Source organism: Lasioglossum baleicum, unplaced genomic scaffold (genome assembly GCF_051020765.1).
Source record: "Lasioglossum baleicum unplaced genomic scaffold, iyLasBale1 scaffold0021, whole genome shotgun sequence".
NCBI lineage: Eukaryota > Metazoa > Arthropoda > Insecta > Hymenoptera > Halictidae > Lasioglossum > Lasioglossum baleicum.
In genome coordinates, this window is record NW_027469081.1 from 89,267 (window position 1) to 108,698 (window position 19,432).

At 41.5% G+C, this 19,432-nt stretch overlaps 1 protein-coding gene across 4 annotated transcripts in view; it reads right to left on the minus strand.

Annotated features, from left to right (window-relative positions):
• Positions 1–19,432, minus strand: part of LOC143219284 (large neutral amino acids transporter small subunit 1) — a 39,165-nt gene that overhangs the window by 15,710 nt on the left and 4,023 nt on the right. Inside the window, exons 1-6 of one of the 4 annotated variants that reach the window (XR_013011287.1) lie at positions 17,941–19,412; positions 14,880–15,130; positions 13,928–14,174; positions 4,300–4,425; positions 3,163–3,301; positions 1,730–1,853 (exon numbers count right to left, since the gene is read on the minus strand). Coding sequence is in view for 2 of the 4 variants with exons in the window: in XM_076445299.1 (XP_076301414.1) it covers positions 1,730–1,853; positions 3,163–3,301; positions 4,300–4,425; positions 13,928–14,174; positions 14,880–15,130; positions 17,941–18,055 (1,002 nt within the window). In the remaining 2 variants the exon portion in view is untranslated. Of the gene's footprint in view, positions 1–1,729; positions 1,854–3,162; positions 3,302–4,299; positions 4,426–13,927; positions 14,175–14,879; positions 15,131–17,940; positions 19,413–19,432 lie in introns of those variants that run through there. The other 3 variants (XM_076445299.1, XM_076445300.1, XR_013011288.1) reach the window with 3 other exon arrangements.

Consider the following 19,432-nt stretch of genomic DNA (forward strand, 5'->3'; position numbering starts at 1 on the left):
TCTGATTTTCATCATGTTCTAATAAGAACAGTTTTTCGCGACTTCTACTTTCCATTGGGCTTCTCAATTTATATAGAAATTGAGTAGTCTTCCTGTATGACTACTGTAACGTCTCGCGTCTGCCAAATCTGGATTGAACGACGATGATCACGAGTCCGATTTTGTAAGTTGAGGTGATAGTTGATCAAAGACAACACTTGAGGTTGTATGTTCGCTTACTCGATACTGATGATTACAGTTCGTTAGCTCAGACAGATCTAATCGGTGGTTCTCTGATACATCTAAATCTTACTTCGGTGTGGATGTCGTTTGTTTGAAAAAGCGTGATGATTGGTTGATGGAGTTGAAAGTAATTGGTGGAAAAACTTGTAAGGATAGGAGTAGGAATAGGAGTGGGAGTTTAAGTACGGGTTGTTATAAAATTTTTAACGAGGGTTTACATCTGTTTCCCGGGTGTGCGCTTATGAATTTCAAGATAGGTAAAATTGTAAAAAAGTGGACTTAAGGTCCACGGGGTACATCTGGAGGTAACGTAATAAATTATATTCGGTCATAGGTAATAAATGGATATGTTTAAATATCTGTTATTTGTGGTTCTACGAAAAAATGTGAGAGGAAAAAGTTGCATTGTTCAATATGGTAAATATAATGGCATAAAAAAATTTTTTTTTTAAAATCAAATTTTCGAAATTTCAAGGTCATCGTTATTTTTTTAAAAATTAAGGTCATATAATTTTTCCATATTCTTATTTAGAAAAAAATTACAAATCCAACGATATATAATACTTTATAGTTACGATGAATTTCAAAATTTTCAAAATTTTCAATTCAAATGCGCCACGTGATCCTTTTATCCGATCGATCTTAAATTTTGCACAAATTTTTTTCTCACCAAAGAGAACCATTCTGGGGGGCGTCGTGAAAAAAATTCGTTGGTCAAAAAATAAGGTCCACCCTAGTATGTATACAAAGTACAAAGTAATGGTCATCCGTCGTAGGGGTGAATCTACACCTCTGGATCGGTGGACATCTCAAAGAGAAACTTGCCGCAAAATTGTTTACAACAAAGAAAATTGTTGTTAAAGTTCGTTTTTCACATCAATACCTTCTACTCGTCGAGAAGAGAAAAAGTTTGACAGGGGAGCCGAGGAGCGAGCTCGAGGCACGCACACGATTATGTCCTGTCTCATCCACACGATCGGGTGGACTGTAGTACACATGTATAATAGGCTTTTGTCTACACGTATAGTTCTACACAATGAAATTTTGAAAAAACTTTAACAGCTTATATCTCGATAACTATTTGTTTGCGGTTTGCGGCTTGCGGATTGCGACATGTGGCTTCTTTCAAACTTTTTCTCTTCTAGACGAGTGTAAGGGGTTGATGTAAAAAACAACTTCACCAACAATTTTCCTCGTTATAAAGAATTTTGCGGCAAGTCTGTTTTACTAATGACCACCGATCCAGAGGTGTAGATTCAGCCCTAGAATGCATGACCATTACTTTCTTATACACCCTTATACAACTTGTTTTTTCATTCGATCCGATGCAATACCATTTGATCCTTCACCAAGACCCTTCTCTCGCGGAGAAAGAAACTGTGCGAACGCGCAATTACCATTGTTTGTTCATTCCAACGTATCGTTGCCCATCGCCAATTTATCGAGGCTATAAATACCACGTAATTACCGATGTGATTGGATTTTGATTACGCTTCTGTTAACTTACCACTGCCACGGCCTCGCTCCCCAGCACTTCGACAGGACTAAGCGTCGTGTAGAAGGCCACGTTGGTGAACACGTAGACTAGAGTGACGAGGATGCAGGAGATGCCTATGGCTCTCGGTAAATTTCTAGAATCACAATAGAAACAATCAAGTATTAATAATTTATTAAACCCTGGCGCCTCGTAGCACCGAGTTCGACAACTCGAGATCGTGAAAACTCTTAAGATAGAATACATATATCAAATGTGTTCAACTGTTTTGTTTAACAACTGAGAAATTGTAAGACGAGGAAATAGAAGGCGTTTCCAATTTTATCGTTAAAACGAGATTTGTTTTACCATTCAAACTGATATATCTCTGTTTGAAAAATCACGACTGGTAGGACGATGCGTTAAGTTAAGGTTAAGATGATAAGGAACCCAGAAGCGTGTACAGTGTACAGTGTACATAAACACGGTTGCGACGATGGTAATTGAACGCCGAGAGTAAGGCGCAAGTTCATTGATCGTTTAAATGATTCTAATGGATCGTTCTCGGCGATCGATAGTAGAAAATATTTGACCTTGAGGGGCTTGGGACATGGAACAAGAGCCCTTGTTTGACCACCAGCCTCTCCCAGTCAATAGAGTTGAGCATTGCGACCCCCTCTTTTAATTAGTAGATACGCAACACCGGCTGTTGCAATCCCTATTAATCGTTGCACGAGATTTCACCGGACACACTTGGGGTTAGAGACGAGTTAATTCCTCTTTCAAACGGTGTTTCCAGTTCTTATTCCTGTATCGAGATTTCCATAGTTCTGTTTAGCTTCAGTTTAGTATGCATTGTACATACTTTGTACTACATGCGATATGCAAAATTGAATTTCCACGGTTGCTGCGTCTGAAGAAGTCTTAAATTTACTCTTACCAAACGATTTACAGGTTGAAAATTTCGAATTTTCAAATATCAAAATGAATATGCATCTGAAAAGTTCCTCGTTTAAGCCGTTACATTAAATCTTGAAATTGAAATTGGAAGACAAATCTCTTTAACCATTTTATTGAAAGCGATTCTCTTTTTTTTCTCGTTCTCATAATCTCAATGCACAATGGATTCTTGTCTAATTGGGATCAAAACAATTCGGCCGAAGCAGCTGTTCCCACTTGCGTTAACTTTTATGGTTACTTCCCCAATCAGCGTATCCTTTAAGATTTGCCCTGAACGGGCGCGTTTGTCCTAATTAACAAGAATCCACGACGCTTTCCTATTAAACGGTCTCTTGTCTTATCGTTGGAACGGTTCTCTCGACCAAACTATGAAAAGAGCCGCGAAATCGATTCCGAAAAGATCACGCGTACTCGTTGTAGATAACGTAGATCACGTTTAATCGTCGATCAATCCTAACGAGCTTATCATCGAGGCTTTGAAAAAACAAAACGAATCGGTTGCATACTTGACGGGGTCCTTCAGCTCCTCGATGATAAAGTTCAAGTAGTTCCAGCCATTGTAAGCGAACAGTCCCGAATAAAAGCTGAGTGCTATAGACGTCACTTCTGTGTTCGTGTTCTCGAACGTGAAATACTGCGTGTTTCCTGCGAAGCAAAATGCACACCATCGATCAAACGCGAATCGGTCGAGCCAATCCTTCGAAACATTAATATGTACACATTTCTGTCATGTCGTATAGTCAATTATGTATTTTCATATTTTCAATTTTTTCTATTCGACTTAATTCCATCGATATATTAGAACATTTCAACAATCGTGCAGTACATAACACGAATTGCTAGCTTGGTTTAACGCTACGATTTTCTTCAACCGACTGACACACGCTCTTCGTACAGGAAATGCCGGGTTTTCTACTGCAACAAATTCATTTCTGTTTTTTTCTTTTAATTTTTTTTTTGTTTTATTGTTTCGTCTTGCGTAGTGCGTAGTAAGCAGTGACTGCTGAAATCGTCGCGCGTGTCGGTGAGCTAATTTATCGGAATCAGAGGAGTTCTCACGACAACGTTAGTCTCAAAGGAGCCATTTGCAGGGCTAAATAGGTCAATTCAAGTGATTCCTTGCAACGAATCGTCCCCGCCTGTTTAATCCACCTTTTTGATTGGGCAAATTGTCTCGTCCGGCACGTGAAAAGACGCCTAACCGTCTTACGTTGCGGATCAGGGTGGCGTGGGCGACGGAACATTAACTTCTTCCTCGTTCTTGCGTTTGCTGTTGCTGTGTGCACCCGAGACTAAATCATTCTTAAATCACGAGCATTCTCGAATATCAGTTGCCATCGCTAGGCCATCGATCTCGAGCAACTCTTCGCAACGATAGATAGCACTCGATCGAAAGCTCTAACAATAACGATCGTACGATTGCATGTATTCTATTCTATGTAGTATATTTCGGTGATTGACAGGACTGGAAACACTGCGAGACCTTGTAATCCGAGGCGAAAGTCGATCGAACGAAGGAGAAAAAGATTAGCGATCAGCGAACGCTTCTCTCCGAGGAGAAATAAAAACGGCCAAGGATATATCGTGCACCGCGCGCGCAACATTTCGACAGTCCGTTGCCGAAGATAGTTCGTTGAACTTACCGGCGAATAGCTGATAAGCACCGGCGAAGATGATGACGAAGAGAGCCAAGAGCTTCGCATAAGTGAAGATATCTTGTACTCGCGTCGCCCATTTCACGTCCCAGCAATTTATGAATGCTAGGATGCCTGGAACAATGTCGAACATATATCTTATTTCCAAGGCCTTTATCAAAATTTGAATTTTTAGTAACGTTGTGACAATAACTTGAAATTAGTGGCAATTATTCGATTGTTAAGCAACTTGGTCAATTTGTAAAACTGCAAGAATCCGAATATGTACCTTGTTACTCCACACCTCCACCCAAAGCATAATTCTCAGTTCTTAAGAAAATAATAATACATATAAGTATAATACATAATAATTTTGAGATAATTGATGTAAAGATTCGACCAATCCAATCTCCAATCCAATTCATTAGACATTTAATGTGCTATTTAAACAAGAATAGGTTTCTTTATCTATCGTTTACCACATGAATAGATGCGATAAAATAGATGTTGAAAAAATCTATTGATCGCGCGTTTAACGAGTCCGTTCAGAAAACTCGTGAGACCCGACAAGATTGTATGCATGTATTGTACACCTATGTAGAACATATGTTAACAACGACAGATGAATAGATGGATGGTTGATCAAAGAATGCGTTGCTCGGAATGGACTGGTTGATTAAACAAACAATGAAAGCTTATCGATGCGATCGCGTTTAGCATTAGTAGGTAGAGACAACCGGTATGTAGTATATTATGACTACTGACACGCGACCCTCGACTACATACATACATATGTATGTATGTATAATGGTACGTTGGCCGACTATCGTCTACATACATACTACATGCTACATACGTACATACATATACATATGATAAGCTAGGATCTCCCTGTGCGTTGATTGCTTTCGTCGTGATAAGAAAAGGTTAGCGAATGTTAATGAGCGATGATAACATAATGCAACGGTGACTGTGGACTTTTCTGTCCTGTAATTTGACTCATTTATGTCGCGAAACGCCAAGATTGTTGATTGATTGTTGACATGTATCCGATGGTTGAAAGCGTAGCGCTCTCTACTCATTGTCAGCCACCGAAGCACTGTTATTTAAGTGGGACATTCCTTTTGTCTCGAGATACACCTGAACCTATGCACTTAGTAGCCAAGTATTGTAGGTACCTACATTTGTAGATTGTTTTTTATTTTTCTTTTCTCTCTTTTTTTTTAAATCAATACTTGGCTAATTGTCTAGACATTAATAAGTCCTACTATTATCAATGAGCACTATTTAAAATTGTATAGTTGGAGATTTTATAATATCGTACAGGTCGAGATAGAAAATTGAGATTGTCTCAATTTCAATAATTAGTGTAATTACTCCCAATTCATCATCAGCTAAGCGCAACCAATGCCGGAATTTCTAGTCAACGTGTACACATAGTCAACGTGAACAGGGACACCACCATAGATTGAAGATGTTGTCCACAAGCTCTCCACAGTTGATTAAGCGTCGATCAAACGATATCGCTTGCCTTCGAATCGTGATAGACGAATATGATTATCGTTATCGATATCGAGTCGCGATAAACCGGTTACGGAAGCGGGCGGCCCAACGCTGGAGACTAACTGGCACCAGCTTAGCGAACCATGACGCTGGACAGGGCAAAAAGAAGTGTAGATTTATCGACCTATCTGACTGTCCGTTGGCAAACCAGAAGGGTAGTTCACCCTAACCGGGCCACCGATATACTACCTACGTATGTAGACAACCACTAATTGTCAAAGGTCAGATTAGGTAGGCACCTGTCCTCTTTTTACATTATCTGCGTTTTTCAGACCACCGTTTGATAAAAGTGATGAAAGTGTTGCTTAGGTAGTCGGGGCCCTGCGACCTGCGTGTCCTTGGCAGATTGGTTGGCAACAAGAAAGAAAAGTTAAAAACGCCTGCTGATGCAACATCTCGAAGAATATCGCGAGATTCTTTCCGCCTGGTCCCCTCGTGTCTCTTCAATCATCCGTCCCGGCGCGGCGCGCCGCGCCGCCCCGTCCTGCAACGATCGTTCCTCTTTCTTTGGCCGATCGTCTTCGTCGAAGTTGTCGTCGTCGTCATCGCCGTCGCCGAGCCGCGTCGGTTCTCTTAGTTAGACTATTGCCGGTTCTCGGTGTCTCGTTCCGCCTTGTACCCCCCTTGGCGAATTATGCTGTTGTGCCCACCAGTTGACACGTTATTAAAAGATTGCATTTAATCGTAATTGGACGCGATTGCTGGCCGCGGTCTTTTCGTTCGGCCGAAGTAGTCTGCCTGGATGAGACTGTGCGACCGCTCCGTGGGCCCAAATCGGAATTTAGATAGTCCGAATCGATATGTAAGTATGTAAGTCGATTATTCCAACGGTCTAGGAGAGGCAGGGCCGCGCCGGACGGTAGGAGGTAGGAGGGATATGTACCCGCGCGCGTATTTATGTTTATACAATCAATGATCCGAAATCAGACGTCATTTACTAAACTAATTCTTCTAGCCTTACAGAGAAATTCAAGTCGTTTGGTCCATTCATAAAAAAATTATTCTGATTTAAAAAGTGTGTTGAATCAGTTATGCTCCTTACTGTATATGCGGATCTAGCGATGTGTGCGTGTGCCACCACACTCTTGCACGGCCGCCAAAATCGCAATGTACGCGCAAGTAGCCGTTTTTAAGAATTGTGAAAAAATACATCTTTAAGATTGGGTTTGTAGATAATGCTTCATTTTGCCCGGTAATCCGAAACTGGAAGGAAAATAAGAATTTCGAAGGGGCGTATTTTTACGATGGAGAAAAAAATGTATTCATAACATCGTGAAAACAAATAGAAAATCGAAGAGATTTGAAAAAGGTAAAAAGGGCGGATTGGGTGGTTCGTTATGGAGCGCATCTTGAAAAAAAAACAATTTTGATGCATCGATGCATTGGAGAAACGCAGCCGTATATTTTTCTTTGAAATGGATAGCCCAGACTTCGGAATGCGCCAGCCGCGATGCAATTCTGCACCCCCATCCTCTTTCACCCTGCACACTGCAGACTGCACACATTCCTGCACAGTTCTGGACCCATATTTCATCCCGAGGCGCATTAGGAACACAACTTTGCATCTGATTTCGAGAACCGAAAGGCGGATTGGCCCGAAAATAAAACAAACAATGGCGAGAGAAACCCCATTCGATATTATGGTGGATGCTGCTTGCGAGCATTCATATTTCCAGGTCATTGTAGTACATATGTATGTATCTCGTAAAAAATGAAGAAGCTACTGAAAGAAACGACACTGTCACTGCGTCGTTTCTTATGGACGTAGCATTAGCTTATTGGGGGAGCTCATCCTCGATATTTATGCCGTTATTTAGAAGAAACTTCAAACAGGACAAATAGTGAAATACTTGGTAGGAAGTTAATTTAGTATCGTGTACAGTGTACAGTGTACAGTGTACAGTGTACAGTATGAAATTAATGTGGTACATACCTATTTATCGAACAAGTAGCACCCTCTGATCCTCTACATTCTACATGTAATTAGGAGTCTAATAATTCCTCTATACCAGAGTTGGGCAAAATATGTAATTAGATACAAAAATTACATACTTTTGTATCCGAAGCAGAAGGATCCGAAGCTACGGATACATTTGTAAGTAGTATCTATATCTACTTCAAAGATCCTTTCGGATAAACAAGTTTAGCAATTCACTTGTTAGCGGTTTTGATGCCGAGATACCTGGCTGGCCGTGGAGTTGCCCGGCCGTGTTTATTGTACTATGTATGTACTATTGTGTTCTGGGCTCTGGGCTCAGGCCTCGGGGCCCTCAGCCTCGGAACGTGTTCATTCAGCCTCGAGCTGATCAAAAGGATCTTGAAGGATCCGAAAGGATCTTTTTGCCCAACTCTGCTCTATACATACATACTCTGTGTTTCCTACTATTTTTTTATACAAATACTGTAAAACAAATTGCTACGTTCTGCAAGGCGTTACGTCGCGCGTCGCTGCTCAAATGCTCTAAACAAATTACAGCATCCAGAACCCATTTGAATTCTAGAACAAAGCCTACGATAAGGAACACATCGAATTGTACTAGGAAAGTATCCATCGCAGCAAATTGATCCCGATCGTCGATGATTTTACAATACACATAATGATCACGTAAACTAACGATTCTCTCCATAATTGTACGTCCTGTTGCAAAGATCGATTTCCCCTTGGAGTTAATCATTGATCTGCATCACTGCAAACTCGTTCTGGGTACTCTGTAATTTCCTTTCGCACCACTATGCACTTATGTACTATGTATGCGCGCATAACGGAGAAACAACGGTAATCTACATTACATACAATAACCATTAGAATGAAAATGTTGCTTCGAAGGAAAAATATTATGTTCTTGTGGAAAGCTTTCATTTGTTCCGAATTTTTTGTGAATTTATATTCGAATAAACTACCGCGATCCGCTTAGAAATATTGATACATATACATATGTATTGTATTTGCGTAACGATAACGGTGATACCAGGCGAAAAACCACGTGTAGCTAAGAGGATGTTCCGACGTGAAAATGTCCTGGGAAGGAAACGGAACGACTTCCGCCCGTTCCACGTTCCTGTAGAACGGACCGTTTAATTTCCGACTAATCGCGGGCCAAGCTTCCGGCTCTGGCAGCTTCGTCTCTGATCCTTGAATCGTCGCGTCGCGCGTCGATGCGAATAGATTCCGGTGAACCGACAAGAACGCAACGAGCTCCTTTTAAGTATTTGCTCGGGTTCTTCGGGATCGTTATTAAATCCTTGGGGAATTCCTCCTCGCGATCGTGCGATGGAAGTATGTACATATTCTCCACGGTGCGGTGCGGTGCGGCATCATTCTTGTCTCTTAATTTCTGATTCTCTATTCTTCCCTTTAGTTAACTTTAGTAATTCCACGAGTTTGAAAACAACATATTCGTTTCCGAATTTCTCAAGCTCTATCTTACTATGTAATCTATTCTTCTATGTAAATAAAAATGTAAATGTTGGTCTGTTCATAATCTAACAATAAGATCTCCGAAATGGCTGAACATAAATAGAAAGCTGGGGTTTGAGCCATTAGACGCGGCGCGGCGTTTCTTGGGGAAGGTTTAGGAGAAAACCGCATTCGAAAAAGTCCATTCTTTCAAAAGTTGTGACATCATTAGTGGCCAAAGACGACTTTTTTGCTCCCTTTTGGCCACGTTTTTGCTTATAACTTTTGACTGGTGGCACCTATATTTAATTTGAGGTACTCATTGGGTGAGGGAGAGAGAGGGAGATAGGTGAATCTAATATATTAAGTAGAAAAGTATGTCTGTTGCGCTTTCTCTTTTCTTTCTATTCCATTTAACCAGATTGAGCGACAGCAACGCGTGGCCGGGTACAGCCAGTTACTAATAATAAGTTTGCAAACTCTACCGAATAGCGTCTCGACTGAAAAAATCGAGCATCTTGTTGAATAAGCAAAAGAGGCGTATTTTTTTATGATCCCTTCTTTGCAGGGAGTCACCGCAGGAATATCGTGTTCCCGAGGCGCCCGCACCTTCCCGTTCTTCCGCCTCGATGTCGCGTCGCGTCGTCGCGACCACGGCTCTGCCTATCGTTTTACATTTTACAAGAACATCGCGTCGCGTCGGTAACACGTGCTTGCAGAAAGGTCTCCGGTATCTCGCGAATATTCTCTACGGTTCCAGGTAACGCAACAACGCGTCCACTTCTCCGGAAAGGCCAATTATTTTATCAACGCTTTGTTCCGTCGGACACGGGTTTTGTTAGCGAAGGGACGTGTTTTACGCGGTTCGCGCGTTGCGAACGCGTGTGCACTGTGCACGGCTCTCGAGAACGTATGCATGTTCGAATCGAGGTTACCACGATTTTTCACGATCCCGTTTTCGGTCCGAGTAAGCGGAAAACGTTCATAAAAGTCTCGGCATTGTGCAACTCGTCGTCGTGCCGCGCTGCGCCGCGCTTGGCTTCGCGAAACACGCTCGAATCGCGAAAATTGCTTACGTTGGACTCGCACAGTTCGTCACGAAAATTTTCAAACGAAAGCGTATTCTCTAGGAGATATGTTGTAGATAACGAAAGAAATGAAAGCGTTTTATTTTTATAAAAAAACAGGCGAGCTTTTAAAGAACATCGTTGTGTTTCTTTAGAATTTTCAATATCTACGACAACATCACCGAGAAGCAATTCGATCCGACGAATAATTGCCGAATATGAAAATTCGCAACTGGAGTCAGGTTACTTGAAAAGGGTTTTCTTAAATTTGAATATTCAAAGTTTGATATTCTATAAAGAAATTGTGTGTCTGAAAGAGATGGAAATGATGAAAGCGCCGAATAGAAATTTTCCTCGACTATGTACGTAAGAATAGCCGAAGCGAGCGAAAGTTTCCAACGTAGGCCACATTAATTTCTGCTAACAACGAGAGACACGTAATAAACATCCGATCTGCACTTATCGATCCCCTCGACGTCGGATCGTGGAATTCAGGTCGCAGGAGAAGAACAAGTAATCCATCCAATCAGATGAGAACAGCGAATTGCTTTATGCTCGGAACCAAGGAACAATTCCCTGAAGGATTCGTTATATATACATATAGACCTTGGTGCGTTACTTGCTAAATTCCCGTAAGACATCCGCCGGAGAACAGCAATATCCCAGAGAAAGTAGGAAAGCAAGCTGCTCCAAGGCTGGGCTTGTTCAGAGATTCGCAAATTGTTCGGGTAACGAGGCGCTGTATCAACGTTTAAAAACTTCCCGAAGGACGTCGCCTACTATTCACGACAAAAGAGTCCGGGTGTTGAACGAAGAAAGCATTGGAGAAAAAAGCGAGGACGCATCCCACCAACCGTTACCGGTATTGTCGATCTTTTTGTTTTGCCGAAGCAGTAGTCGGCCGGAAAAGTGGAACAAGCTCCTCTCGATTCGACAAACTGTCCCCGAGAAGCCCACGGATCGCAGACGATAGCATAATCGCCTTTTCCGACGAAAATCCGCAAAGGAAACAGAAAAGGTCAGCGTGAAAGACAGTTCGTTTAAGAACAAAAGCTCGGAGACGTCGTCGATCCACTCTTTTATACAATTTTAATTGATCCGGTAAAATACAAGAGGACTCGGAATTGGTGATAGTCCAGTCAACGAAAAGTTGTAGAGGGAAATGGAAGGAACAGAATTTTTAACTTTGGATCTTTGTTTGGACTAGTTAAGAGGTAAACATACTAAAAGTCTCCACTCCTAGGAGTTGAGCGAGGTGCAGGGGGGCACGTAGAAGGTCCTTTTTCGGTTTTTCACTTATATCTCGGAAAACCAAAAAAAAACTAGAGGGGTGTTGTTGCTCGCTCGCTTCGCGAGCTTCGCAAGTAGGGTTGTCGTAGCTCGCTCGCTTTGCGAGCTCGCGAGAGGGTTTGTGGTACGGATGTTATTTGGTGTGTGACTCTCCAAGAGTCACACAAAGAACTTCCCGATTAGTTAGTTGTAGTATATTATTATCATTATTATCATTATGAAGTGTACATTTTAAGAAGATCATACGCTTTCAGGGAAATTCAATAGTTTTCTACTTATCAAAATGTTTGCTATATGGCGTCGCATTAAACCAACATCGTAGGCTCGTTGCTCGCTTGGTTCCTTGTTATAGCATACTAATGTTGCAAAATAAATTGTCTTACCTAGTTTTTCGCAAACGATACAACTCATCATTATCCGGGTTTGCAGTATTGATCTTGGTTTTCTTCGATACTGTTAATTTAAATTGTCCCAAAATATATAAACCGCGCTCAATTTTGAAACTCTGCTCAGTGCTACATACAACATGTGTAAAGTTCGCCTTTCTGATTTTTTAAAATCCAAACACACTTTCTCGTATGTTTGTCCCTGACTTTTATGAATCGTAATCGCTTCAGCAGGAACCACTGGAAATTGACTACGTGTGATTTGATATTTTTCCTCACTCGACATATTTACTTGATTCGATAATTTTATTATTGGTGTTAAATTTTGATGAATATTTGCATTTTTCATATAATCACGATAACGAGTTCTTACTTTCACTCCTACTCTGGCCAATTGAAAATCTAACCACAATATAGACGGAATTTTAGTATTTTCTTGAAAAGTAATAAATTTTAATATTCCGCATGTGTGTGTGCTCCATTAACCAATCCGGTTTCAACATCAATGTTATTAATAATTATCATATAGTTTATATTAATTTTCAATTTAATCTCAGTTAATAATTCGTTTTGAACTGATTGTTTTTTTAAAGATTGTAATATAAATTTTTTTGTACTTTCATCGATATTCTCTCAAAATGTATTCTCGGGAGTAGAGATGATTAACTCACTCTTGCATTGGGATTAATTTTCGATTATTGTAAGCGGAAACATCATCATAAGGTACAAACAAAATTTTTTTTAATTTTTTTTTAAATTTGAAAAAAATTGAAAAAAAATTTTTTTGTGTAATTACGTTTGTTTCTTCGGTGGAAACTTTCCGTTCTCTCGTATAAATTGCATTGTTGAATGAACTTCTTTCGAGAAAAACTAAAAAAACTAAAAAGCTACTTGACCAAAATGGACCAAAATCTAATCAGCTCTAAGTTACAGCGGGGCACATCGATTGCATCATTCATCATCCTGATCGCGTTGTTACTTTTTCTGAAAACGTTAACGAAAAATTTGATATCATACAAACGGACATACGCGCGCGCACACACACACACACGAACATTTTGCTGAAAATAGTCTAAAATGACTGCAATGACCATGAAACGTGAAGATCTACTAAAAAATCGATTTTCGATTTTCGGGGTCATTACAATAACTTCCCTATAGAATCGGGAAGTTAAGAATAAAAATATAAGCGAATTGTAGAATAACATCGATGGATAGAAAAATTGCAAGAACAGATGCTACATAATGGCATATTATAATAATATGCCATCTGGCGTCGCATGCGCCATTTTCTGCATTCGTCAACTCCTCGAAGGAATTACATTTGGAAAGTACGTTCTTAATCTGAAGGAACGATTAACGGTGAATTTTGGACGATGTTCGATGAACCATATTCTAACTGTGAATCGAATCAACTGTTGAATTAACTAGCCCAAAACGATCAAAGGGTGTCGAGTGCCGACAGTGCCGAGGCGACATGAATACGGGCCTCGTATGAAAAGAAGAAGCTGAGCAGCGAGATAAACCTTAAGTAAAGTAATTCGATTAACCGACAATCTGACCGTGAATTATGCCGCGCGCGGAACGTCTTTTCAATTACAAAAGACGACGGAGTTCTCGGAAGAGAATGGAAATCCGCGGACAATCGGAACGGTTCTTGGGGGGGGGGGGGCCGGCCGACGGGGAGGAGGAACAGACTCGGTGATTCAGCAAGCCGAAATAGGATTTAATCGGCTTAATTTCCGTGAGAATATTCCGTGGGAATATATTTCGTAACAACCTAAGTCACACAGTACCAATAAATATTATTTATTTACCTCATCACATTCTAACAGAAGTCAAGAAATAATTGGGATGGGACGGGAAGAGACGAAAGTAAAAGAGTAATGAATGAAAAACTGAATGTATGTAAAAAGGGAAAACGATCGACTCACAGATGCAGCAAGCAGCGAGTATCCTGGTTGCATCATCGGGCGGCGTGCAGTCGGGAAACACCGGCTTCAGAACGTACACGCTGAAAGTCAAGGCCACGATGGCCTGGCTGCAAGGCCGCACTATCATGCACTCGACCCACAGTCTGACGAACGCCATGAAAGGTCCGAAGGTCTCCATGATATACGCGTAATCGGCGCCCGACTTTCTGATCATGCACCCGAGCTCCGCGTAACAGTACGCGCCTACCTGTTGTACAATCATAAATCATCACAACACTTGATTAGCCGAAATCCCGTAAACGTAAACGTAAACGTAAACGTAAACGTAATCGATTCCACGAGATACATACATATATCGTATACACTGTACACGCTTCACCCTTATCCTTATCGATTCACAAAACTCACGGAAGGAACAACATTTTAGGAAACGTCTGTTGTGCCAACGCACCCAATGTACAATAATTCGAATCCAATTGGTAAATAGTTATACATAACTCGACTGTGGATTCAGATTCTATGCACCTATGACAAGATAGCGATACATTGTTTCCAACCTACTCAACTTATTATTTAGCACAAAGATGCACTGTCTGGCGATAACAATTGTTGTTGATACGTTACCCACTGGCGCACACCGCGGCAATCAATTCATAATTTTTCAAAGCACATGGTCCATGGCTACAGACTTTTTAATGGATCCTTCGAAAGCGACTTGAATCGAGAACCAACAATTTACCTCCGATATCTTTGTTTGCACCGAAAATTGATTTTTTGCTTGGCAATAATTATAATATGTTGGATATCTCATCGATCCCACGGTTAGGATCGGAGAAGCTCGAGTCCACGGGTCAACAGACGCAGCAAAAGGAAAAAGGAGAAAGGAGAAAGGAAAACCGAATAGGCAATCAACCGAAATAAAGAAGAAGAAGAAGAAGAAGGGTCGACGTACCGTGGAGAAAATGCCGGAAGCTGTCCACACCAAAAGACTGGCATTCACGCTTCCCGTGTACTTGAGGACACCGGTGGGGCTAACGAATATGCCAGAACCAATAATGGAACCAACGATCACCGTGATGCCGTTCAACAGGGACATCTTCGCCTCTAGTTTGATTTCATCATTGCCACCTTTATCGGCGACCGGGACCGTATCGTATGGCCCCTTCTCGCCATCTTTGATACTTCCCGACTTCGACATCCTTTCTGAAACAGGCCCAATTAAACAGTTTGTTAAGTCGTATTGTTCTTGACATCGCGACAATATTTTATTGCAATGTTTTCCCCGTAATTATACTTTAAACTGTTTCTATTCGAAGCGTATTCGACAGAATTCAACAGCGAATTTCCCACGGTTTCAATTATTCAGACCAAGAACTGTTCGCTGAGAAATTTCATTTTCCTTGGACCATCGAGAAGCACCACCTGTTGATCGAGCCGGTATAAAACGAGCATTCTCGCGAAAATAGTAAATCCAAGGCCCGACGCGAACCGTGGAGTCTCACGCGCGAGATTCATTAGATAAAAGCGCCGCCGCACCGCCTCGCGCCGCCCCGTGCCGTTACATGGAACGCGGCCCGAACGGACTTTTCTTGTCGCGTGTTCGTTCGTTTTTCTAGACCATCCGAGAAGACGTTTCCTCGTTCCACTCTCCAGCTTTTCTTCTGAATAATGCATCGAGTGCGGAACGATTCACCATTCGGAGAAGAAGCTCGTTGGAGCACGAAGCTTTTACTCGTAACGAAGTACATACATACATAGAATGATTCACGTTCGAGATCCTAGGCAAGATAAATGAATGGCGGAGCTTGCGGAAAACATTTAAATAAATCATGAGGCTGACGATCGTTGTGGAGAAGACTTTCATTCACATAAATATGTACATAGATACTACATACACTCTTATACGCCACTGTTTTTCGAAAATGTCCGTCCACTGCGCGCTGTTTCTATTTACATACTGCGGAAAACGGAAAGCGGAAACTTAACTGCATTAGACTGTAGATTTTATTGGCATCTACAATCAATCGAACGCGAGTTAGATGAAATATCAAACGGTAGAAACACCAGACAACGTTGATGCGTTATTGCCATTGGAGAAAATTGATTAAGACTCCGTGCCGACACGGCGGAAACCGCGCGTTTTTGACCGCGCGATTTTAACCGCGCGGACCTTATTTACACTAGCGTATATGGATTCGTTCACACGCATCCGCGCGCTCAGACAATCAAAAACAGAAATCGCGCGGTCAAAAACGCGCGGTATACGAGATATAAGCGGAAAACCGAAAAAGGGGACCTACTACTTTTAATATGTTTACCTCCTAACTAATCCAAACAAAGACCCAAAGTTCAAAATTGTGTTCCTTCAATTTCCCCCTCTACAACTTTTCGTTGACTGGACTAGATCTAGTTCAGAGATCGAAGAATACGAGAAAAAATAGTCGACACGAGGGATGATTCGAAAGTCACTCGGATTCAAGACCAATTGTCCCGCAAACTGGTTTCGATCCCGCGTACCACGCGCTGCTGGATCAGCGATCCAATTCGATCATTCCTTAGCGTTAGCGATATGTACATCGACGCGCAAGCCTGATGACGAATTTTCGATCCAGCAGATACCTAACGTTCGAACTTGTTGATCTTCGTGGATCGATCGTCTCAGCCCCTCTACATATTGTATGTATGTCCCACGCTACAGCGAAGCATAATCGACCAATCGGTGCCGCGAACGTCGACACACACCTTTCTATATCACCTGACGAACTTGTCCGAAGGTGACAGACCAGTTCTTAATCGTAATAGGCCGTCGCCGTGATCGCCTTACCGGCCGTTTATTTAACCAGATTCCGCGAATTCCCTAATTGCCCGCCTGAACTGCTGATCGGCCGCCGCGCCGATCCGCGCCGTTCCTTTATGGAACACACGTTTCAGGGTCGTTTCACACGATCCGATCTGCATAACTGCATCTGGTGCACCTGCAAAGTCGCCCTCCGATTCTTAAATATCGATTTATGTTGTACATATTATGAGACGCCTTAATTGTTCGTTAAGACAAGCTAATCAACAGATACGTTTATTAATAGAGGTGTGCGAGACGGTACGGGAATTCCCGAAAATGTCCGGGAATCCCGTGGATTATTAATCTAATGCGAAAAAATATGAAAACCCATAATCGTGAAAGTAAAATTTAAAGGTTTTCTGTCATAAAAATTCAATTTGAGCATGTGTTATTGTTTCACGTTATACATACATACATACATACATACATACATACATATTATACATACCATGTATGTACATATGTATAATGGGTACATCGAGTATCCTAATCGTAAATTATTCTATAATTTATCTGGCCTTCGCGGACCAATGATAAAAACCGAATCGCTGGACCGATAACAAGTTATCTATTAAATTTCTTCGATTCATATTTAGTAACCAAATTATCAACTAATAACTGCTATTAGTCTAGTCGTAATCCTGTTATCGTTATTCTCTTCATTTCTGCGCATTCTATTTCCTTACTCCTTAACGATATTATTATACTAGACTACTAGACACGTAAACCCGGTTAGAATTGATCGTAACTGGTATATGTATGTATGTATGTGTATGTACATATGTATGTATATCGTAAACGTCGTGAAGTAAGATATCGGTATTGTAAGATATTGGATAGAACTGATATGCGATGCCAAACATAACCCGTGGTGTTTACGTTTATATGTATGTACATACTTGGATCGATTGTGTAGCAGAGTGAATTTCGCTGATAGAAAAGTGAAACAACTTGGAAAACGCAGAATCAAGAGTTGAATCGCGAGAATGTGCAACACCGATTGCGTCCCGACAACAGAATTCAGTTCAATTTGTGTAGCTAGAACGAAAAGCTACGCTCCCCAATCGATTCACGATTTAACGAAACAACGCGACGCGACGCGACAAAGGAAACGATGCGATGGTCCTAAATCAGGAATCGAGGAAATCCCGTATCGTATCCGGTATCCGCATACCAAATGTCCCGTACGTGTCGCGCATCCTTGTCCTCCATTTCCAACGATCAACAGTGGCAACGGAAAGCATCCTACTGCTTATTGGGTCCGTGGATGAACTAGTATCGAGGTACATACGTGACACATGTTAACGATTTATTAGATCACTTATATTGTTAGATCACCGAAGAGAACTCGCGGACTGAATCGCCGCGCCGCCGCCGCGCCACGCCGGGAACAGGATCACACGCAAAGCGTTCCGCTCGTGATTTTATTACGCGCGCAAAGCGAGATTAACTGCTCACTCGTATTAACGCCGAACCAAAGCGGCGAAGATAACCCTCTGTCTCTCTTTTTCTCTGTCTCTTGTTTCCGTGAGTTTTTATCAGACCATTTACGTTCGAGATGCCCGAGGAAGGGCGAGCGCACGATCGATGTAATCGCATACGCGTAACCACACCACCTAGGCAACCTGAGAACAGGTACAACCGTGGATCGTCGTTTCGATCGAGTTTTCTGCGGTGATTCGCCAACTTCCGATCGCGATCCAATTTAGAAACTTCGATTAGAGACCCCCGTTTAAAATCCATAATCGATCTTCTAAGCTGCACGAATAAATCATGCCAAACGCCCAGCAACGCGTTGTTTCAGCAAAAACAATCACGTGGCGCCATATTTCGTCTCCTGTTTAATGTGCCGTATCTTTCCCGCCCTCTCGTGTGTCCCAACGCTGTTTCCACAGTGAACGAATATGTACATTATTGTACATAGGTTACTTCCTCTTCCTCCGTGCAAAATATTCTGTGCAAATATTCGTGATACAGCCGTTAACTAGCGCAGTCGTCTAAATCTGTCCAAAATCGGCTAAAAGTCTCGTCGAAATTTGTCGTTCGGAATTTATATAGTGGGTGTTTAGATAAATCGTTGATAATTTATCGGCAAAACTTCAGTTGTGTTGATTTTTTAATGTGAAACTGTTTTCCGATTAAAACGATGCCAAACAATAATTTTCAAAAGATTTCCAAAAAATCATTTCAATCGGAAAAACGTGATAAACATGCTGATAAGAGTTTCGTAGAAGAATAACCACTGTCTACAAAGGTGTGAATGATTTATCGAGTTTACAAGGGGTTATAAGGGTTTGCCACAAGCTCAAGAGAATTTTCGAAAAATGCGCAGTGGAATTGCTAATGCGTTGAATGCTAAGTATTCCAATCAATGAATGCTTATAAGGGGGTGTAGAGGGAAATGGAAGGAACACAATTTTTAACTTTGGGACTTTGTTTGGACTAGTTAGGATGTAAACATACTAAAAGTCTCTACTCCTAGGAGATGAGCGGTGTACAAGGGGTCACGTAGAAGGTCCCCTTTTTCGGTTTTCCGCTTATATCTCGGAAACTATGCGTCCTAGTGATATGACCATTCTTACACAATTAAAGCTGACAAAATGTGCCACAAAATTGATTCGATTCAGTTTTTCGCTATCTTGCATTGTTTCCGAGATATCCGCGCT